Below are 23,743 nucleotides of genomic sequence, written 5' to 3' on the forward strand. Positions count from 1 at the left end.
TGCAGCAGGTGAATTTACTGATTAAACTATATAATAATACAATATGGTCCAAACAGACCTGCAGAGTTTCAAATACTGAAACTACTGAAACTAAAGATTTTCTATTAATCTATTCACATTCATGACTAATTGTTTTGGCTCCAAATCAAGCACACAAATTCTCAGTTGAGATTTTTTTCCAACTGTAGATTAATGTTGCATTATTTTATCCATTTTTATTGTTTATTTATTCTGTTTTTAGCTTTTATCTTTCTGTTAGTATTGGTCTGGAATGATGTTGTTGCTAATACAATAAAGCTGAGATTAGTGGAGAGTAATGCAAAAAAGAGAAATAAAGATGGTATGTTATGTCTTTTTTAGTCATTAGATGCTGACTTCCTGTACGGCCTTTGTGAAGTCAGGCTGCACGCTGATTTAAGATTGTAATGAAAAGAAAATGGAGGGAACTGACTCAAAGGACTTATTTAGTTTAAGCTTGCAGTTCATTTTCGACCTTGTTACTGAGGTTTGGCAGTGAGGTGCAAAAGTCAATCAACTTTAATGTCCATAATTTTGCAGGAGTTCTACTTATTTTAATTAATGGTTAATTAGCTGTTTCTGAGGTGCGGTTACGCCTCATCATTTTTGGTGTCTGCCGTTTGGAAAAACCTCGTCCCTCTGTGGGCCGTGATGGGACAACACTGCGGTAAAAGAAACTTTCTGACACACAGTGTGTGTGTGTGTGTGTGTGTGTGCGGTTGTTTCATTGACAAACACATATGTTCCATCTCTCACACATCCAGACTTCCAGCTGATGAGTTGTTTATCTGTACCAATCTACATGCTAATAATGACAGAGACGGTCCCAGAGTAAAAAAAAAAAACAAAAAAAAAACAGGCGCTGGCGTGGTTTTGAACGCGCCACGCCTGTAATAATGCTATGCTAATTAATGTGGCTGACTGAGAACAAACTATCTTTCCAAGGACACCCTCCCTCTACCTCATGTTCCCCCACTTACAATTCCCAGCATGCTTTTCAGCTTTAAAGCACGCTTGCGGTATCAAGAGATTCCCCTCACACCAGATGCTGGTGCAGGCGTCATAGTGGGGAGAATTCTTTATTGTATTTGTGAATTTAAAAGGATATTTATGGGATGGGTAAGAAAGGAGGGGAGGGGGGGTGGATGAAAAAAATATTCATCTGTGAAACAAAAGACGAGGAATGAAAGGAAAACAGGCAAAATCGCTGACTATAACTTTCTTCCTCTCTAAAGGGAAATAAACTGTGATTATCAAATCAGTTACAACCATTGTCTCATAAATCACAGCATATGAGAGGAACAATGACACATTCCTCATTGCAGTCCCTCAGCTTTCTGCATGCCTTTCTTTTCTGGGGACTGCTCATGAATGATTTAAAAAGTGATCTGTTTCCGGGCCTCGCCCGCCACAGAGGGGGCGATAACTCAGAGGGGAGGAGTCAGAAGCTGAGTGGGAGGGGCCACGCATTAAGGTTTCCTGTCTGTGTTCTCATCAAAGCGCCGATCATTCATTCATGAGGAGGAAAAAAAAAGGTGACAGTGGAAGTTCTAAACCACAGGTGGATGATATGGAGAATACGTGTGGAGACTGTGATACTGTGCTCTGTGGTGGCCGTGTGAACTGGAGAATAATATTTACACAGCATCACACCTCACATCATTCATCACAAAATCACACACCCCAGCTAGTCCCATGAAACTAGGAGTTAATCCATCATCTGCCTCCCTTTTTTTTTCTGTCGCTCCCTCTCCCCCTGATCCAGGCTTATACCTCCCATCCTCTCACCTTCACTCTGCAAAGGACGCAAAAGAAAAAACTTTGTCACACTATTTTTGAATTACACCAGTCTCGAAAGTCAAAGTCACCCTATACGTAGATAATGATAAAGGCTGCGGGCTCTGAGAGGAAAGACATCTGCTCTTCCTTGTTCTACAGTGGAGAAGATGGACAGGCCCCGAGGCTACAGTGATTCCTCTCTATCTGCCCTGCCATCCTCATTCATGCTTCTGCTACACCAATAAACCTTTGTAGCAGTCAGATTAACCACCGAGGGCCCTGCAGCGTCTAATTAGTCCCTCACTCAGGATGCAGCATGGCTGCAAAGGCACACAGTGCTGGTTCTTAAAGTTGTGTTGTGGTATGTTTCCCAGGATGATATTAGTATGTCTGGGTACAGTTGGAACTATTCATAATAAATGAAACAATTAATTTTAGATGAAATCATGACTACAGTTGCATCTGAAGGAGAATTACAAAGGACTTGTGCCGCAGCAGCTGTCTTGATACATAACCACAAACTGACAAGAACACCGAGAGAAACATGAAAGAAGTCTTGACCGTCTCTACTGTCTGCAATACGCTAATCAACACCAAGAGTAGTTCTATGTTCCACCCTGCGAGGAGACGGAGAGCTTAAACCTCTCAGCACATTAGCTCTGTCAGCGGGGGGGGCCAGGATAGCACTGAGACAAACACACAAACACACACACACACGGAGTCAAGCAGGCATGAAACAACATGACCACGTAAAAACACTCTGAATATCATTAACATTCATATGGCTCGCTTCCTGCCAGGTCAGCTCTTAACTAATTGTCACTACTGGAAAAATAATTAGATGTTAGTAAGAGATGGGGCTTTTAGACAAGACCGGGCTTAACGAATGTAATTAGCTTTATAGCCCAGAGAGCTAATTCACTATATTGTTTTGTACTGCTGGTTGTAGTAGCACTGATGTTATTAATACACTTTGTGCATTTTACACCAGACTAGTGGCAGCAGAGACCCTAATGTCCATGTGTTGGTCAATACTGTATTGCCTGCTGTAACTGTCTACTGCCATTTGGCGGCAGTCTGAAAAAAAAAAAAAAAAAAAAGGAAAACGCAGGCTGTACATACATCCGTACAGAGCCGTGTGTACATGGCCAACAAAAATCAGGGACACATGTTCGCTCGCATTATATAAGGTCACTTTACCCTAGTCTTCCTTTAGTGTATATATTTTTTCCTATATTATGACCTTACAAAAACATACTTTTAGAAGCTAGAAATTGACTCATAAAATTAATGTTATTAGCCATATGTAACATGATGCAAATTCTGCCTCATTCTCCTTTGGCTAAAAAGGACCCACGCTGTAAGACACTGAGCTTTTTTTCGTCACTCCTTATTCAGCTGACTGGCCTGGAGGAGTAAAAGACGCTCAGACTACTTGGCTTCTCTTAAATGTCATCTTCCCCCATCAACCAATCAAATCAAATTGAGAAGTTGGCCAGAAGAGAACCTGATGCTGCAGCGATTATCAGCCAGGAGAGAAAAACGATGCAGACTTCGTCTGTCTTCTCATCCTGCTCCATCTCCTTCCCTCCGTCTTTGCTCTAATCCACTTAGTTGGCTCTTCCTGAGCTTAGAGCCTTTCCTTTATTCCATTATAAAGACCCACTGTACGACCTGCTGCTTATTTCATTAAATAGGCCCAATCCATGACCCCGCGACTAATTCATAATGCCGACTACAGGCTGGCCACGGCTGGCTACGGTCCACGCCACGGTCCAGCAGGACGTCTGACGGATGTGACAGAGGGAAAAGGGATTGAAAGCTGGAGGTCCAATGAATGAGGTAGAATTTGAGAGTGAGGCTTCCCGGTGAATAGGATTTCACTGATGTAAATGATGATAGAGCTGAGGCCTTGCTCCTCTATCTTTGATGGGTGTGGATGGCTTTCACATGGCCCATCAGTGGTATGGAAATGGCCACATCTAAGGTTTTGAATACAGCCTGTAAAATGAACATGAAGCCCAAAGCTGCTAAAACCCCAAACACCTTGGCTTATATTGTAGTCAGTACTTTCGCTCATTATAGTTAACCTTGGGAGAACTTTGCAACACTAAATGTCTGATGCTGAATCATATAATAACATTCCATCAACTCCATCCAATTTGACTTTGCCTGTACTCCCTCTGTTTGACCTTCTCCTCTCTTTGCCCACTTCAAAAATCTTTGCTCCACCTCTGGCTGCCCTCTACCCAAAAACAAGTTTGCTTTTTTTTTTTATTGCGTCCACAAATCTAAATTTACAACCTCCCATCAAACGAAGCTTGCCTGCGTTTGCACTTAATGGCCTATTGGGTTACGCATTTATTGATAAAGCAGCACTATTTAGCCCTGAGTACCTGACTTCCCACATACCTGCCGCAGCTCTTTTGAGCCTGCAATCGCTCTGACAATGCAGCGTCAGATAAAAGAGACACGTCCCACACAGTTAATGGCGGAGAAGAAGCCTGTTTTGCTGCCTCTGGCAAGGAACAGTTTGGGTCATTATAAACAGTTAACTAATAATAATCATTGTTTTTTAACCGGGTTCAGTCCGAGAGCCACAGCTAGAAGCCTGGGAGACATATAATACGGTCAGGAAGTGACTACAACCCTCTCTCCATCGATAACACCAGCATATCTCATTACTGTGGCGACCTGTGGTACACTGCCACTCGGTCTTGATCATATAAAACCCATTTCAGCGCGCTGTCCCCGCCGGAGCACTCGCAGAGTGGAATATTCATTATTCAAATTTTAAGCATTGGAAATCCCAATATGTTACTAAGGCCAGATGAGATGAGATGAAATAGCTTAGCCTTTTGTCCAGGGAACATTGACTAATCGTCTCGCTCCCCCAAAATCAATTTCCCAGCCGTAAGCATCAGACACTCCTGATTGTACTGTACTGTTGAGGACCCCCCACCACTATCACCTAATACTCCTCCTGGCTGCCCAGAATAACTTATTGATTAGTGATTATGTTACGGGAGGTGTGGGTGGCCGGGGGCGGAAGACGGACTGGCCTCAGTCATCTCCACAGGGCTAAATTTGGGTCCTCTGTTACCAGATCCAACACATACTGACACTATCACCAGCTGCCACCAGCACAGCCCTCTCAGTGAGGGGAGAGATGAAGTGAAGCATATATATGAAATAAAAAAAAAATGCCACTTTGTTGTTGCTTGTTTAAAGCAAAGCGGCACAGCAGGGAATCCAAGTCGGATGACAAATTCTTAGATGTTGTGTGCCTAAATAAAGATACGAGCAAAGATATTTCAAAACAAGCGTGGTTGATTGGAACATGTGGTGTATTTGGTGTGGATTTGGGTGAGTTGATGGACTGTTACGCCCCCGGGGTATCGGGCTGATCTCTCCTTCTCTCTGATTCTGTGCTGAGCCTGAAAAGTGGCTGTGATCAATACCTGCAGGCCCTTTCCACACTGCCAAAGGGCTGCTTGTGTGTGTGCTGTGTCAGCATCCACTCAGGACTTCATCAAACAACCCCCCACCACCACCACCCTACCATACTTTGACTTCACATACACGCACAGGCGCCCACATCGGTCAACGCCCCGCTCAAACAGTTGCTCATTTTCACTTCCCCCCTTCTTACCCACCATCCTTATCACACACACAAATCATGTGTTCATCCTCACAGCCCATGCCATCCCAACAAGGATGTTAAATACCATTCAAATGTCAGCCTGCAGTATTGATTGGAATAATAATTCTGAAAGGTAGGAAAGATGGCTTGTTGATGCTAAGCAGGTGCGTGACGGCCCGAGCATCGTTCACTGTCACAAAGTTGCCATGTAAGGGTTCCAGGCTGCGTGGATGGTGGTTTACGTTAGACCACCGAGGCCGTGTGTGTCTGTCATTAATCATTGTCCTCACGGGCCAGTGACAAGCAGACCAGGATTCATGCTGAGAGAGAAAGAATGAGGGTCATTTTGAAAACCCTCAGATCACAGTGAGTGTGTGTCAGAGCAGAGCAGCTTAGTTGTGTTTGAAAGCAGGAAAGAAGAGAAACAACAGGACCTTACCTTCAGCCGTACAAATGGTTTGTTTTGCAGCGTAAATGACATAAGTGATATTTGCAAGTGTGTGAGGTGAGGGTGAATGTGCATCCCTCACCTGGCAGGTACTTCGATGTTTGAGATGGCGTAGAAGTACTTGAGCAGGTTGTCTCTCTGGACGTATGTGCCTCCGAGGGCAGGCTTGAGCAGCCTCAACCTCAGGTTGGTAAAGGTGAAGAAGTCTCTCAGTCCCTTCATACTCTCCATGCGCGTGTACAGGCTGTCCATGTTCTGCAGCCGAGGCCCGGCAAACACAGCAAAGCGTGCCCGCACCTCGAACTTGACATTCTTGTCGTTTTTGGAGCCGACCCAGCGTGAGTACTGCTCGGTGCAGATGACCCGTGTGATATTGGCGGGCGAGAGGTCGCGCACTCGTTTGGGTGGCATGTTGAAGGCGTCCAGGCAGTCGTCAGCGTAGAACTGGTAGGGCTGCCAGGATCGCCCATGGTCCATGGACTTATCTAATACCATGATAGTAGGTCGGCCATATTCAAAGGTGATCTGGATGTCGTCTGTGAGCTCCAGACTCTTGTTCCAGGACAGGGTGATGTTGGCCAGCAGAGGTTCTGGGTGGCGTCTCCAGGTGACAGTCTGCCAGTAGGTGATTAGGCCATTGCGTTCACGGTCTTGCATCAGCTGAGGAGGGTGTGCCAAGTCTGGGTTAGAGGCATCACACTCGTCACTGCACAAGTACGGGTTCTCCTAAAAGGGAGAAGGGACAGAGCAGCAGGTATCAGTCAGGGTTTAAAGAGGAATCTAATGACAATTTACACATAGGCACACTTTGGAGCAATGTTTTTAGCTTTAGCTGTTTTAAAAATGTTATTCTGTGGGCCTTGCAGTACTGAAGAGCATGTCTAGGTTCAATTTTTGCTCCCAATGCTCACGGTGATGTATGGTTGTTCATTTTGGATACAAGATCTGATTCAAAAAACTACAACAAAACAGAAACTATTTTGTTCCCTCCCAAACAAAATGGTTTGCGTGTGTATAAACGAGAAAGGCTTTGACATGGCACGAAGGGACAGAGAGCTTAAAAGTAAACTTCCCAAACAACAACAACAGGAAGTGTGAAGGTCAAGAGGATCGTGCATCATCACTGTCGTTGCATAGACAGCAGAGTGCTGCTGCACTTTTAACTCCAGAGAATTGATCCTCCTCTTCTAGTGATGCCAAGACTTTCAAGCCGCTGCCCCTCTATACAACTAAAAGTCAACAGGATTATTCACAGTGCTCACAGGGAGAGCCTCTCTCCACCTGCACTAAAAAAAATAATACCTCGCTCCTCCTGTTCAAGACAAATTCATCATCCATCCGCTTATTCAGACTTGCAGATTCTAAATACTGTCAGGTCTGTCATTATGTTATTGTTTTCCCTTTTGCTCCCTGGCAACTAATCATTTGCTGGATTATGTGCAGAATCAACAATGTTCACGGAATGAGAAGTTATATTTAATAAGGAGATCTGGGCGTATGGCAAGTGTGCAAAGTGTATATTCAGTCAACTCCACCACAATAACTTCTTAAAGTGACAGTGCAGAATGTTTGTCTCCCCCTTCTGGCAGGCGTAGTAATTACACAAACAGCGTTGACACTAGTGTCTGACTTATGTCCTGAGCTGGACAATGTCAGGATAAAAGCAAAGCTAACCTAACTTGGACCCAAGAGAGTTGTGCTATGCCTATCACTGGTATAATCTATAAGAACAGATAATTAAAAGCAGTTTGCTCGTTAACACAGAATACCCACTGATGTTTCATACATAGTCCTCATTAGCAGCACAGACTTTGCCCTTGTCTTTTCTTTCTATACACAGAAATTATCATTAGTTTTCTGTATGCGTGTAAGTTTGAAATCAGTTTTTATATCTCCAGGAATCATTCATCTCACAGTTAAAGCCGTTTGCAGAGATTTCAGTAAAACTGATGTAGCTGACTGTTATAAGCCAGTTGTCTGACATCCCCATCACAACGGCAGTGAAAATATTTACACAAAGAAATCCCAGAGATCCTCCGTCGTCTCTCTTGGTGCTTAATTTGCAAAATTCTGCTCCAGAGGCGTTTGGATTGTATCACATTCAGAAGGCTCGTCTTGCCCTTAGGATGCACTAATTAGACTGATAAGGGTTATTATTTTCTGCAGTGTTTAGTCACAGTCATTCATTGTATCAAAGGGGTCAATTTTTGTATGATGTGGTCAAGTCATTCATAGATTCTGGCTGTTTTTTTTAGTATACCTTACTTAGAATTAGCTGCTGATTCTTGTGAAGTTTCTTCTCATTCTACACAACTGCACAGTAACTAATTACATTTTATAGCTGATGTTATCCTTCTTTTATTTATTGAGAATCCAATAGTCTTTCTTCATTTTACTGCATTATGCTTAACAAGCTCATGATGGAGTAGGGAGTATAAATATCCCTCCTTTTTTCTCGCTCCTCTCCTTCTCTTCTTTGTTGTGCTCTACTTTGTTGTTTCAGCATTAGGGCTGCTTCTAATTGTAACGTTTGAGAATGTCACCGGTTCACCTTAAAATGCTGTTTGGGAAGGCAACAGTAATTATGTTGACAAGTACAGGAAAAACTGCTAAAATGATTATTTCATAGATATTTAAATATTGCAGAAGAAAGAACGAGGTGTGGGTGTAGTCAGAGGAGGAGGCAGGAAAGTAAATATCCAAATCAAAGCCTCTATCAAATAACTGCAGAGCTCGGATAAGGCTCTAAAACTATCATTTGCATTTGAAAACTCAATAAATAACAACTCATTCTTACACATAAACAGCAGAGTAGGCGGACGGACATTGATTGTGTGTATCAAGGTGTAGTGTAAAGTCTAACAGATGGAGGCAGATGATGGCGATAACACAACCAGCTGACTGGTTTTGTGTCCCTCATCACAGTGTGTCTTTTATTTTTATTTGGTGTTGTCCCACCATTTTCTGGGCTACGATGGTGATGTAATAAATGTTTCTATGACCACTTCACTGATGAAGCTGCTTGGAGTCAATGGAGTCCAGTCCATTAGCCCTGCTTTAACTCCTTGAATGAACAATGACCTACCTAGAATCTGCCATATTGTTACTTAAATCTGTTCCGTTGTCAGTTGCGTTCTTGTAAATATATCAATAAATTTGTTACAAATGCACATTTTGAAAAACTAATTATCCGGTTTTGGGAGGTCAAAGGTCACTATGAACAACAATGGTGTCAATAAAGTCAATAAAGTCAGTTTGTCAGTGCAATCATTCATCTAATGTTGTTTATCATAGCATTCATAACAGGGCAAACTGCTATCTTATAAATGCATGTTTAAGAAATTCCACAGCTAGCTGAGTCATGTTTAGCATTTCAAGTCTTACAGTTCATAGTTAATGGTTTGATAAACACAGCTCCTGGTGGTGAATTACTTGATTTATGTTGCCATTTATCACACTTTACTAGATCTGAGTTTACACTGAACATGAGTGGAAGACTAATAAGTATTAATGTCATACTGTAACTGCTTCAAGTTCAACATAGCAGAATTTGCTTAATAACTTTCAAGTGATTTCACCAAAAATTATTTTTTTTTGGTCTATCAAAGCACTGCTGCCCTGCAGGCTTTAAAATCTGCCTGTAAATAGCTTGTAGTTTCATCCTAGATGGGAAATGGCGGCCCGGAGTCGGCAGGGAGCTTTAACATCATCAAAAACAACACACACGTCTGCTAACAAGCTCAGCAGAGCTGTGCATGAGATGCAAGTTTTGCATGAATATGTGAACGTTTGCATCGCACTGAGCATACAGATGCTGCAGAGGTGTTTGGTGGAGAAGTTTTTCTTTAAACTTTCTACAGCCACCTCTCAGCCCTGTAAGAGCTGATTGGTCAATACTGAAAAGATTTGGGGTGAAGTATCACATGAAACAGCAGTTTCTTCTTTATGATGTAAGCTCTAACGTGAAAGCAATACTGCACAATATCGATGCACTGTGCAAGCACAGATCATGTGTCACCGCTTCTTTGCAGACGTTCACTTTTTTTCCTCATCCATTGCCAAGAAGCAGCATCTGTTCTGCCTTCTGAATAAAGCCATTGGACTGTACCACGGGAAAGTGAGCAGTCACTCAAACCCACTCTAGTGGTCTAATAACAAAAGCAAAAGTTACAATCCTGCGAGGCCGAGATTATAAATCATCTGATTTATGGTGACAACGCAGAGTGGGGAAAACTCCAAACATAAGCAAACGCTGAGCTGGTGCTGAGGGAAGCTGTACGGCTAAGAAGACACTGTACAGGATCATAATGCATGAGGAGGCGCAGCGGTGAGACGACCGTATCTTCATATCAGAAACTGCAGATAATCTGTCTCGCTCCTCACCGGAGCAACATAGCAGCATTGTTCTCCATCTGATAACCCAATTATCTCTCTTGCACTGACTCAGATAGAGATCACTGTCAGCGCAAACACACTTAGGATGATAATCTACAATGCACATAAACAACTCCAACCAGAAAAATGTAATTAGATGAAGAGGAGGGCTGCAGCCAGCCTCAGAGTGAGAGTAGCTGCTCGCTGGTTGGTCCCAGCTGCGTCTGTGCCCTCTGTTCTCCTGACCTCAGTCCCGACACAGGTTTATACACAAACACACACGCAGGGTAAGTAAGATTAGTGGGCTGTTGTTCTGGGGATGACCCTTGACCTACAAATCCTATTGAAAATGATCGCACCGCCACACTGTCCCAGATACGGCACATATAGCTCCTGAAGTGCACTCATGACGAGGCCGGTGCTCCGAGAGGAAGACGCAGAGAGAGTCTGTGAGGCTCCGTGGGATCAATGCTGCATTTTTATTTATTTATTTTTTTACATGTTGTCACTTTGTTGGACTTGACTATCAAACAGAAATGTGTGTGCTCTGACCTCACTGAGCCATTTAGGATTACAGTAGAGGTGATATGTACACTAGTATAGGCCGGAAGATATTTATCCCCCATGAGCGACTTAGACGAGGTTAGGCTTAAGCCCTCTGAGTGTCGTGTCCTCCTTATCCCACTCTGCCGCTACTACTACTACTACTACTACCACCACCGCTAGTCTGGCTGAGTACTTTATCTATGCCAGGATGCACATACAAACATCCGCAAACACACACACACACAAACGTACACACACAGATCCCAGCCAAATGCTGCGGCAGGTGGCCCGCGCTGCTAAGCCCCTCCAGCAATTATCCTCGCTGGGAATCCTGTCTCCACGACAACAGCCGCCATGATGCCCCTGTGATGACTGACTTCCTTGTTCTCACAATCAGATCCCAAACAGTCATTAATAGCTCCTCAAGTGGTGAAATTTGGCTCATGCTACTGCTCAGAGCATCTTCATCTGTGACATAATCATACACAAACATCCGTACAGTTGCTACATAAATAGCGAGCTAGCATAAAGCATGAAACATGTCCCTCTAAAAAAAAAAAAAATAAATAAATGATCCGTTGCCACCTCGCCCTCTCTGTCCTTCCTCTCCCTCCTCTTCCACTTATAGATGTTTCTAAGTTATATTGCTAGCAAGGGGAATAAAGGCAGGGGCACACACTCAGAGAACACAATTTATTTTGTTTTGGAGAAACATCAAATGAAATGACCCTCCCATTAAAAAGGCCACAGGGGAAGAGAAAGAGATATTGCTTTTTCACTTATAACGTTAATCTTTTATTTTGTTGTCTGAGGATTTTCCTTCATACTGGAGGCCCTTGTTACCCTGACTGAAGGTGGTGTATCTATGTGTGTGAGCTGAAAAATGCCTCCACATATGAACCACATGTAAAGAATATTCCCGCATTTTACTTTATCTACCTGTGGAGGGTGCCTGCTGTAAAATGCCTCACTGGGTGCAAAACAGCAGTTGGCAATTGTAAATGTGTCTTAGGTGTGTGTGTTTGTGTGGGTGGGTGTTGTTTATGTCTGTGTGTGTGTGCGTGTGTCTGTGTGCGCACAGTCAAAAGTAACTGTTTACTGTAGGCATGTGTGATTGTACTGGAGGAGGAGGTGGAGAGAAGAAGGATGGAGCAGAGACGCCACGCTGCTCCGAAGCAGCGGCAGAGCTTGTCCTGCTCAGATCATCACGGTTGGACCAGGACGAGTTATATTAGGAAGCTGTCTCAGAATTGAGCTACAGCAGATGATGCACTACGCTGAAAGATGTCAGGTATAGTTACTGTTTTCTTGAAACGCTCGGATGAGGAATTTCAGGGAAAAAGCTATTATCTTTTATTTATGCCTGTTATTAAAGCTAAACCAATCACAGGAGATATAGAGAAAGAGAAGCAGAGGAGCAGGGAAATAATTATAAAGCTCTAAACAATAAAGATCCTAATATGATTCTTTTTTTAGATGATGAGTGGGCTACAGAGGTCTGGGTAACTTAGACTCGGATTGTGGTTCCTTGCGGATGCAGCCAGATCATGAACACAGTGACCCACACACAGCACGCTCTGGGTCATTTCTCTTGCACCTTTACCGTATTTTCCAGACTATATAAGTCGCACTTTTTTCATCCTTTGGCTGGGTATGACTACTATACTAAGCTGTACTTATGAACGTAAACTTAAAAAATATACAATTAGTTAGCCTTGTGTCCTGACGTCCCATTACAAATATAATGGTAGCTGTTCTGTCCCTCTCCTGACGGTTCTCTTCCACCTCCAGCTTGTCCACACTTTGCATTCTGAGCATAGGTGACGCGCACATTCATGGAACGTGTGCTTGCACTTAGCCAATAGGCCGATAGGTCGCTAATTCCAGACAGCTATATGAGCGCACAGGAGTTTCTGTGCGGTGAAGCTAATCATTTCTCTGCAGGAGGACTTGTTGAAATGCATGTGTCACTCTCAATGACCTGCAGCCGCACCACTTAAGTTAAGAGGAATTCAAGAGGCAACGTTGCGCTAAAAACGTAGTGATTCACGCTGGCCCGCTGGTGCGACTAATACTCCGGTGCGACTTATCTATGGTTTCTTCTTCTTCATTACGCATTTTTTTGGCTAGTGCTAGTATACTCCGGTGCAACCTATAGTCCGGAAAATAAGGTAGTTGTCTTTATATTGTTTTAAAGACAAACTCTGCGAATGCAGGTACAAGTAAAGTCTGCTTTAATTCAAATCCAGCACATGCGCAGCACATTGTGGTGTTAGTGGCAGACAAGTTACACCGACGGACACCTTGAGCCTCGTGTGCACTCACTGATAATTTTTCTGAAAAGCTGCACGCCTGGGTCTGTGTGTGAATTTCATCATCTGAGGGTTTATGTGAGGCTCTGTATACATGTCTCAGACACCAACTGGTGGAAAAGCAGATCTGTCTAGATATAGACAAACAGTTGTCCCTCTTGATTTTTATAGAAAGTCAAGCAAATGTGCAAGAGAACTTGCCAAAAAGTTTGAGTGGAAAAGAATGGTTTATTCCTCGTATATTACTCTGTAGGATCAGCCGAGCATGGACTAAACTGTAAACCACAGAAGCTTGTGATGCGTTATTTTTTTATGTTTAAGCACAGTGTGTAAAATCAGCACACCTTGTCTATAACCTGGCAGACGTTCTGGGTGGTTGTCAGCGGTTTTAATCAATCTTTGGTTAGATCCAGGACAATCAGAGCAGGGATAGGTGAGTGAGTGTGTCACAGTTCCCCTTAAATTGGTTTTAAAACGCTTCCTGTCTATGAATCAGACTGAGAATTCATGTGGAAACGCGGGACAGTATCAGAGTGCTTTTGAAAAGCAACAAAATCAATTGAGTTTACTTCAAATAAAAAGAAATACTTGTGAGCAGGCGTTTCCAGGGGACTATTTTCTGTGTTCATATCAATGTATTCTGATACATTGAAGGTTTTTTGGAAGGCTAGGGGGCATTTGGCACTTGATTTGTTGCCACGTCTTTACAACAAAGTCACTTTTTTTTGTCAAAGCCTCTGGAACAAAAGCAATTCATCGCTGCATAAAATAAACACATTAATAAATATATATTTTAGCCACTTCTCTCACAGCTGTTCTGACCTACAAATGCTTGCTGTTTAGCTTCCATACATGTAGCTACTCTGTTTCCTTTCAAACAGCTCTCAGTCCTGAGATCCTGATTGGTGAGACAAGGTAGTTTGTTAAGTTCACCTCAGGCTGTCTAAGCCCATGCAGCCAATCCTTCTTAGTATCACCTCAGTCAGGGATAAATCTCACTTATAACTATCCCCCCGTTCTGCCAACACATCTAAACACTCTCTGATCACTTTCAACTGTGTCCTAATGGGGAAGCAAGCCATACCATTACATCACTAAACCCTCCCCCACTTCTCTTGTTTGTACAGTCCATCTCTCCGTCGCTCTCTTTAGCAGCCCGTTCCCTTCGTTAATTATGGCCCGCGCTGTCAAACCTGCTCATGCTGCGCCCAAAATCACCTCCGAGGGCGTGTTTTATTAGGACGCAGGCCACCTGGGCTAATTTTTTTTTTTTTTTTTTTTTTTTTTTTTTTTAGCCCAGAGGAGTGCATCAAGAATGGCCCACTGCTGGATCTGGTTGGCCCTTTTTGCATGGCCTTATGGCCCACCGCTGTGCAGGGCAGGCCGGTCGGGTCTGGCAGGGCAGTGAGAGGTATGGCCATAGGCCCAGTCTGGAATGCACTGATCCACACTACCAGCTGCCATCTTCCTCCCCTTCCTGCATGCTCCCCTTCCGCTGCTGCGCGGCTTCTCTCTCTTCTCATGTCTATTTTTAGAGCTGGCAGATTTCTACCTTCTAAAACGGGCGAATGTGTTGTGGAACAGGAAGGTGTGTTGTTTTTTTTGTTTTTTTTTTTGTCTTTCTTAGACATACTACCGTGCACTGTTGGCCAACTCGTGCACGCGTTTCACACATCCCCTCTGGTCTCGTGTAACATCAGTGCACACTGTACATTCCAGCACATGCCTCACATTTACATTCGGCTGCTCTCTGTTCTCGGCCCCGAGGGAGATGTTTGATTGAAGGTTTTAGTTCAAAACCAAAAAAGCAAAATAACAAACAAGAGTACAGCGAGGCCTTTGTGAATGCAGCTTCTTTTTATTGGCTTTGTGTGTATGACTGTGGAACTGTGGTCTGACTTCATCTTTCTGCTTAGCTAAGCTTGCATCTTCCTCACCTCTCCCTCATCATTAGCTTTTCCCCCCACATACCACCTCAAACCTTCGTACTCCATCACCCTCAACTGCAAGCTACAACTCCATAATAGCTATCATACAGAGGAACTACAAAGAAACTACTGAAGCTCCTAACACGGCACTAGTGACAGTAGCATCTTTGTCAAAGTGCTGGAAGCCCGTCATGTTGAAAGAAGCCAACATGCTGGCCTGTTTGGCTGAGGAGAAAGGATGCTGCATTCCCAGGGAACAAGAGAGATAAATAGAGTAGAAAAAATGCATCCCTGTGGAGATGGAGGGAGCAAAAACTACTGTAAACCAATGCAAGCAGGCAAAGCTACAGTATGCCTGAACATCAAAACTCCAAAAATTGAATTCTCCCATAGTTTTTTTTAGGGGGGGGGGGGGAGTGAAATGTAGCACTCACAGGGTGAGGAAGGAGGGGGATAAAAATATTTTGCATCTTCCGCAGTGTGTTTCAAATCTTATTAAGGATGAGCAGCTCTGCGTATTGGGTGATGCAGTCGTTTTTGTGTGTGTGTGTGTTTGTTATTTTGCCCTGACTTTCTCTTGACTTGTGGGATTGCTGAATGAGTGAATGTAAATGTATACCAATTAGATAAGAAACAGGCTTTTCTGTAAAGCTGCCAAATCCAGGGGGCAAGAGGAAGAAGAGGAAGGGAAAACAAATGCAGCTTGCCTGAAAATAAATGATCTGTATACCAATATCCCTCCAACAATACCCAACTGGATGCATTCAGAAGAAAGACAGAGAGGAGGTGTAATGGCCTTGATTCCTCTGCTCGGATGTGTAGTGATTAATCCTGTGTTAGAGGAAGATGATATGAAGATGCTCATTGATACTGAGGCTAATGTGTAAATATTTTCCTGTTGTAAGTACTGGATAGTTTCGGTTTATGTAAAGACTTCAAAAAATAGTTTCTCTTCTTTCTAATTATGTATAACTTTGAGTCTGACATCCCTCACTTCTAAAGTAAACTTTCATCTCAACTCTTCTCTCTAAATCCCCTGCTGGTGCACTAGGGGGCCTGGTTTAATCCCCTCAGCCACACATGCCATGAGAAGAACCAGAACTTTCAACTATAAAGACCTTGTCCATTGCAAAAAAAAAAAAAAAAAAAAGCGCTGACTAAGGCCAGACTCCTTCCTGTCCTACCCTCCACCCCTGTCTCTCTCTCTCTCACACTTTCTTTCTGTCTCATCAGCCCAGCAGCAGCAGTAGCAGCCGCACACTCTGGATTCTTAGGATGAAGCGACGCAGGCCAACCCTTGTAAGGAAGCCCATTAAGGAGCCCATCAATATTTCATCATTGCTCACTCAGAAACATAGTTATAGAAGTTTCCAGGCCAGGGCCATTAGGGGGCAGACGTCAATACGTTATGGCAGCGAGCATCTCCTCCTCCCCCCTTCACACACACACACACCCTCTTTCCATTGCCTCTGTCCATCTCCACTCTCAAGAGAAGTCATCGGAGAGGCTTTTCTCAGGACAACAGTGGTTTCCGCTACTAAACAAGTCATTAACCATTAGGTATCCATGACCACAATATCCTGCTCTGCTCCTGTTCAATGACCCCACACACCAGTCTGACAAAGTCTGTCTTAAGACAGCAAATGTCCAGTCACTCAGAATACAAACAGCTAATTAACAGCATGACATGATTTTATAATGTGATGTAGACAGGCCAACGCTCCGTGGAGACACTCTTTGTGAGATTTTGACTCATGACTGCTGAGACGGGTCTGGCACCTTCAGTACTGGCCATCCCAGTGACAGTGGGCTGCCGATCATCAAGAGGACGAAACTTGTCTCACACACAGACACAGTGACTCAAACCTCTAACATAAAACTTTCACTGAGGAGGCAGGAAGGCAAAGAATTGCAGTCTTATGATTCTGATTTTATAACCCTTATTCCAAATTATGACATCTACATTAGCCAGGACCGGCCCTGCAGGCTGAACTCTTATTAAATATTGCTGTAGCAGACATTTTAACGAGTTTTCCTGCTGCTCACCCTTTACTGTCCTTGGAAATAAAAGGTCCCACTATATGCTTTTTACAGCCAAAATCTAACCGGATGCTCAGCTGCCAAGTGTACACTAATGTAAACAACACCTCCAGACATCTCTCAGGGAGGGCGCCAAATCCTTTATGTCATCCATTTCAGATTCTTGTAGCTTTTATAGTGTGAATTTGCCCTGACCTTACTTAAAAATGCATGCCTTTGCTTTTTATGTTGTAACTCTTCAATTAACTTTAATTTGGCAGCCTAGCCTTGTGTTTCAGGTTGCATGCTTGTGGTCCCTCTTTCCTACTTTAAAAGTTTATTTTAAAAGTATAAAAGTGTCCCGACATAAACTCACCAGAGTGCAGAACCTCTCGGGTGGGTTTCCACAAGTGATTCCGGGAGGATCCACCTTGATCCGCATGTAATCTTTCATGGACGCGGGTTTCGGCTGGCACGCGTAATGCTCCCACACCGAGCCCTCGTCCGTGCTCACCAGGGATTTGCACAGTTCGTACTGGCCCAGGGTGGAGGCCAGGCAGTGCAGCAGCAGCAGCAACACGGCTTGGATGAGCATGGCAGGATGGGAGTGGGTGTTTGGAGCGGGGTCCGGCACGGGGTGAGGGGGCCACAGAGCTTTAGATGAGAGGTGAAGCGCATGGAGCGGTGATCATAAGGAAAAAGTGGACATTCCTATCACCACCATGCTGCTGGACTGTGAACGGAGCGGTGCAGGGGAACTTGATGCAAACTCGCCTCCAGGCTTGTAAATCCTTCAAGTGAAAGGGAAACACTGTATCGGCAGCTTTCTCTCAGTGTCTCTTGACAAATATTGACGGCCCCCAGAGAGCCGAGAGAGGGACACTTTCTTGTTTTGACGGCTGATTTCCTGAGGAAGATGGGCGGTGGGTGGAGAGGCGGATAATGTTACAGAGAGGAATCTCAGCGTGCACTGTAACCATAGTGTTGCAGGATGTTGGGTGGGAGATGCTCACTCGGACTCATGCCTCAGAGAGCTGCGTTCTGCAGGGACACGCTGGAGCTGTGGGGATGCAGGTGAAGTTGCTGCGTCTTCAGGTATATCCATTGGCCTTTTTGGATTGGCTGAGCTCCTCTGATTGTCCTGGGGCAAAACGGGGACAAAAAAAAAAAACAAGTTAGTCCTCTATGCAGAATGTCTCCCTCATATTTTACAGAGCTTTAAAAAAAAACTCCTTCTGAAACATTTATGGGCATTTTTATTTTCCAAGTCTTTAATGACTGTAATTATAATCCAGACATTAATGCAGGCATTTATTTTCAGACTACACAGCGAACTTTTAAATTAATTTGTGACACGTTCAGTTGCTTAACAAGGAAGGTAATTTTACTTTAAAGCCACCTCTAACCTGCGGTGCGTTCAGTGACATATACTTTAAACAGATGCATATTTAAAGGCGCTGGAAGGGGGGGGGCACCATGCGGTGAGGGGTAACCGTGTGCGTAAAAGCACGTGCTGCTGCCGGGTGCCGCCTGTGCGTGCAAGAGTTGTAATTGCTCCTGTAGTGCTAGAGAAGGAGAGTGGGCTATACAGATGTTATGGTAATAATTGTACTGCAAGAAATATCCATCTGAGACATGCACGCGTCATTGGAGTATGTGCCGAAAGAAGGGATTATGCTCAAAGTGCAAAGAAAGGTTCAATATTCTGCAGCAATTATGAGAATAAACTGCACAGAACTGCATGTGGATTAGTCATTTTGTAATTTTTTTTTCATCGTGGATTATAATCTGACTGTCAGCCCTCACTGACAGGAACAACCTATCCCATACGCAACCCCTGCGGACTCTGACTTAGTTCACTTGTCAAGTGAAGTCGCCACAGCTCCTTCCCGGCGCTGACAGTCCTGTAGGGGTGTGTCAGTTTCTACACTAGTGCATCCCAACCGAGCAGCACCGCTCACACCGGGCTGTAATGTATGTTCACAAATAAATGCATCAATGCGTGTGAATAAAGCTGAAAGTCACATCGCCTCTCCTGACAGCGTGGAACTCAGAGCAGCTTCTCGGTGCAGACTTCAGACAGCTTTTACCACAATGCATCGAACTGTTCTATCAGGTGAATCACTTACTTGTAATGTGCATCTGTCAGGCAGGTCAGCACTTTGTGTTGTGTGGAGTAGTATACGTGCACACACACGTCCACCACCCCCCCCAACCAACCTCCACTCTTTGGCCAAAAAAAAAAAAAAAAAAAAGGAAACAGATCCCCCACCGATCATCCACTGTAGTCCTGGTCCTGGATCCCTGCTGCGGCTCTCACTGTACTCCCGTCATCAGCCTGCTGTCCCGGCTCGCTGTTTGTTTCCTGCCGGATACTTTTTTTTTATCACACCGTGGACGGCTGCTGCGCACGGTGGATCGGCGTCCTAGATCTAGAAAAGCCTGGGAAAAAGAGGGACCGGAATCCAGCGCCAAGGAGTATCAAAAGTATAAAATATTGAGTTTGAGGAAAGGCTTGTGCCCGCCCTTCTTCCCCCCTCTCCGCCTCTTCTTCCCACTTTACAAGCCCGGGTTTACCCGAAATGCTCAAGGGCAGAAAGAAAGAGAGAAAAAAGGCTTTATGGAAAATATCACCCTCCCTCCTTCTCCTCCTCGCCCTCTCTCTCTCTCTCTCTCTCTCTCTCTCCCTCCCTCTCCCTCTCTGTCTCTCCCTCTCTCTCTCTCTCTCTGTCTGTCTGTCTCTCTCTCTCGGTTAATGCCTGGGCTAAATCCTTTTACCATCACTTTTAATCACTATCTGAGCTTTTATCTGCTCCAGCCCTGCTGCCTGAACCGGGGCGGCGCAACTTCCCCTCTCCGCTCCTGCTCCTGCTCCTGCTCCAAAACTGTTCGGGTCCGGTGTGGACCCGCCTGCTCGGCTTAAAGGACCCGGTGTTACCGTATCTGTCCAGATGTGTACAGAAAAACAGTTTGACTGCATCAAACACTGACGCGACTCTTAGTGTGGCTGCGGCGCTGGTGGATGTAGTGACCTTATCCCACTTTATTGAATTATTTATCACTAACACTAACCCATAATATCGCCTTGAATGTCCTCATATTAACTTTTTGCTGATGTTTTTTTTTCTGCAGTGAATGTAATATTAATTATCCATAGGATGATTATGCAGTGCTCTAATCGTGTAGCCTAGTTGAAATGTAAATGATGGTGTGCATTTACACATTTAGGTGCTGCTGCTCAGCTGCAGTGGTGCGTTGTTCATAAGGGTTGAAAGGGAAAGAAAGCCACATGTTTACACATTAATGCAGCGCACATTTGGATGAGTTTTTGCTGACTTCTTGTTTAGTAATTCATATATTTGCAAAAAAGTGTCTTTTCATTGGGCCTCACCTTCAGAGTTTTTTTTGCCATATGGGGGCAGCAGAGAGACAAAGTTCTGAGCATATCTCAATTTTTTGGAAACTTTTTTGCATATAGTTGCTTATTCACCAACACATTTTCAATTTGGTAATTCATCACTCACTCAGGTGTCCTAAGGACAACAGAAACATTTGCTCTTTGGCCCATGAGGCTGGACTGCAATTCTCACGTGGACTATAGTGTTTTTCTTTTATATTTTAATTCGCTGTGCCGCTGTGGTTTTATTTTTGCCCACATGGTTTAAGGAAAGGTCATAGTTTAGGTTGAAATGCATTGAAGCATGTTTGTTTGTAATTCTCCCCCTACGCAACAAACTTCTCTTCCATTTCTTTTCTCTAAAATTTCTCTCTCCAGTCTTTCTTTTAGCTCCGTTTTAGGGTCTTCACCTACTTTTGAGTCAAATATCACCAGGTGCATCACTAGCTCACCTGCTTGTCACTATTTTTTCAAAGGAGCTCATGTAGAATGTGTAATAGCCCTTTATTTTTCTATGAAATTCTTCTTCCTGTCAAGGAAAAACAAAGCACTCTCTGGTGGAAGTGGGCATAACTTAGGTAAAGGTCGACATTTTGTTTTGTGGAGGCGTTTGGAAGGTTCTGGATTGAAATTAGATTTACACATAATCATTTCTATGGTGGAGTAGAAATACAAATGAAGCATGACTGAAAATAACTTTCCTTGCATACTATATTTGAGCTGATGTGCAACAATATCTGTACTTCCTACTTTCTTGGTAATTTTCTTCTGGGACAGCACTAGAAATACAGAAAACGACGACTGGCTCTTCTCAGCTGTGGTTTTGGAATTGGGGCAGAAGCTAGAATCCAAATCTTGCTTCCATTACACCTCATGTTTGTGTTTCGGGTGTTGGAGTAGGTTTGTTGTGATGCCACCTTTATTTTTTTTATAGTGTTTTCCCAAACTCTTTACACAGAACGCTGCTCTGTTCTGCATCAAACCTTGAAGAAGAACTGCTGCCTTTCTTCGTTTGATTGGAAAACCTCACACGTGCAAGTGTCTCCGAGGAAACATTTCACAGCTGAGGTGATTTGACAGCAGAAGAGAATATTTCCTATAATTACATTAATTGAATGATTCGATATATATCGCCCAGCCTTAAGTGAACAATTAATTAACTCTACAGGGGACCTGCTGCGGGATCCTCAGGAACCCTGAAGGTCCCCGCACCTAATTTCGGAAACCACTTAAGCAACTAACACCATTGTGCTGCCAACACAGGAACAGATGTGTAATCAGTTCATACTGAGCCAGAACACTAATTCACACTTCAGAGGTGAATGGCAAGCATTGGGGATTACATAATTTACACCTCCGGTCATATTTCAGGGCAGCAAAAGATAGAAGAGGCCAAAAAAAAAAAAAAAAAAACACAGGGGGCGAAAGAGACGTACAGTTGAGAGGAAAATATGAAACGCTGGCAGTACACCCTGAGGAGGATCAATAGTGTGTCCTTGCAGGGCCTTCCCTCTCTTTTTGTATCTTTGACATGAGCTTTAACCCTTATTGCTCTGCGGAAGACAAATTCCCCTCCATAGGGGGTCAACATAGCATCATGGATATGGCAGTCGCTGCTATAAATGGCTATTGATACAGAATAATACAGGCCTTTAATCGACACAGATATAGAAAGAAAGAGGGGGCCTTGTTCAATTTGTCAAACAGCCTGAGTCAAAGATGAAACGCAAACTGTGCAGCATCTGTCAGAGGGTGAGAAAAACTACATGGCAGTCTATACCTCACCTTCAAAATGTGAAAGTTTGTACAACTAACCCTCCTGTCCTTTCTCCTTCTCCTCACCGGCTGGACATGAGTGATTTAAAGCAGAGGTTCATCACTGATTCAGCGATGGTCGGAGAGAGTGTCAGCCCGGCCCAAAACGTGACTCGGTATGATTAAGCTCCAAACATTTATTTCACAAATGGACATGGATTACATGTGTAGGCAGTGAAGCTGATTGCATTCCAGGCAGTGTCTATAATTTACTGCGCCCTGCGTTTCCAACAAAAATCATGACCACCTTTAACCAAATGCACATTTTCCACGTATGATTTTCCACTTTAGTGAATTTTAGTAGAATGTGCATCAGTAACCTGATAGAAATGTCAGCCCCACGCTGTGATGAATGAGTGAAATTGTATTCTCAAACTCAATTATGTCTACCTAAATAAGAGCATCAATAACAATACAACAGCCTGTCCTGGCTAATAGACTTGTACAGACTACAGCATGTTTTGCTGTAGTGATTTGACCATGGGAACCTGCTTAATTTTGGTGTTTGTTAATCTTCTTATATAGAATTTTGTGAGTCACTCAGCTCCCCGGAGTGCACTTACCCAATCAGAAAAGTTGTGTAAAATGTGTTGCACGTGGCAGAAACAAAACAAAAAAAAAATCAGATGACAAGCTTCTCCTCTGTTCTTTTATTTTTTTCTTTTGTCACTCTCCAACTTTCTCTATAATCAGCCCCTCTTTCACTCTCACTCTCTCCGTGTTTGTGTTTTGGCAGAGGAGAGGACTGTCAGAGTAGCCTAGCTGGCAGACCTTGATAAAAAAAAATATACCCTTCATCGTGGCAGCCTGCAGAGTTTGGACAAGATTCAGGACAGGCCTCATCTCTCTCTCTCTCTCTCTCTCTCTCTTATTTGCTAAAAGAATGACGAAAAAGTCAACTTGTGCGGGAGTCACACTCACGCATAAATCAACTCGGAACTTTGCGAAGGCCCAAACAAATTGTTCATGATCAGTAATAATGTGTTTCTCTATTGTAAAAAAATGCTTCTACCAGATGGCCAGGCTGTAATCTTGTGCACACACACACACACTGAATGTGGTAGTAGCTGTGAAGGGGAGGTCACTGTTACTCCTGTCAGATGCGTTGTATGGTTGGGTTACGTGACCTCCTTTGAATACACACATTTTAACCGACATCCTGCATGATGACGATCTGCTGGATGACTTTTGTAACCTCAGGATCCTGGCCTTGCAGCATCTAGCATTGTTGTAAGTGGTTTACTTAGAAGCTAATGCATTGAAAAGATGGCTGTGCTAGGCTAAATCGACAGTACATTGACTCACTATCCCATCTTGTGGTAGAAAGTGGTATTATACACTGGTGTCATTTGTGGCTAGTTGGTTGCTAAATGTAGTCATTATCTAGAGCTTAATATAGAAACACTTAGTCAGCCTGGACATGACAAAGCCAGCCCTGTTTGGACCTGAAAATCATATTGGGAT

At 43.7% G+C, this 23,743-nt stretch overlaps 1 protein-coding gene across 3 annotated transcripts in view; it reads right to left on the reverse strand.

The window, feature by feature from the left end:
* The window catches only part of ntng2b (netrin g2b), a 56,334-nt gene extending 36,691 nt beyond the window's left edge, over positions 1–19,643 (reverse strand). For 2 of the 3 annotated variants that reach the window (XM_028417850.1, XM_028417846.1), the window contains exons 1-3: positions 19,197–19,294; positions 17,444–18,208; positions 5,971–6,614 (exon numbers count right to left, since the gene is read on the reverse strand). In XM_028417850.1, coding sequence (XP_028273651.1) covers positions 5,971–6,614; positions 17,444–17,662 — 863 coding nt within the window. In that variant the 5' untranslated portion in view covers positions 17,663–18,208; positions 19,197–19,294. Of the gene's footprint in view, positions 1–5,970; positions 6,615–17,443; positions 18,209–19,196; positions 19,295–19,339 lie in introns of those variants that run through there. The other variant, XM_028417849.1, reaches the window with a different exon arrangement.
* Between the last annotated feature and the right edge of the window lie 4,100 nt (positions 19,644–23,743).

This window comes from Parambassis ranga, chromosome 12 (genome assembly GCF_900634625.1).
Source record: "Parambassis ranga chromosome 12, fParRan2.1, whole genome shotgun sequence".
In the NCBI taxonomy this organism is placed as follows: Eukaryota; Metazoa; Chordata; class Actinopteri; family Ambassidae; genus Parambassis; species Parambassis ranga.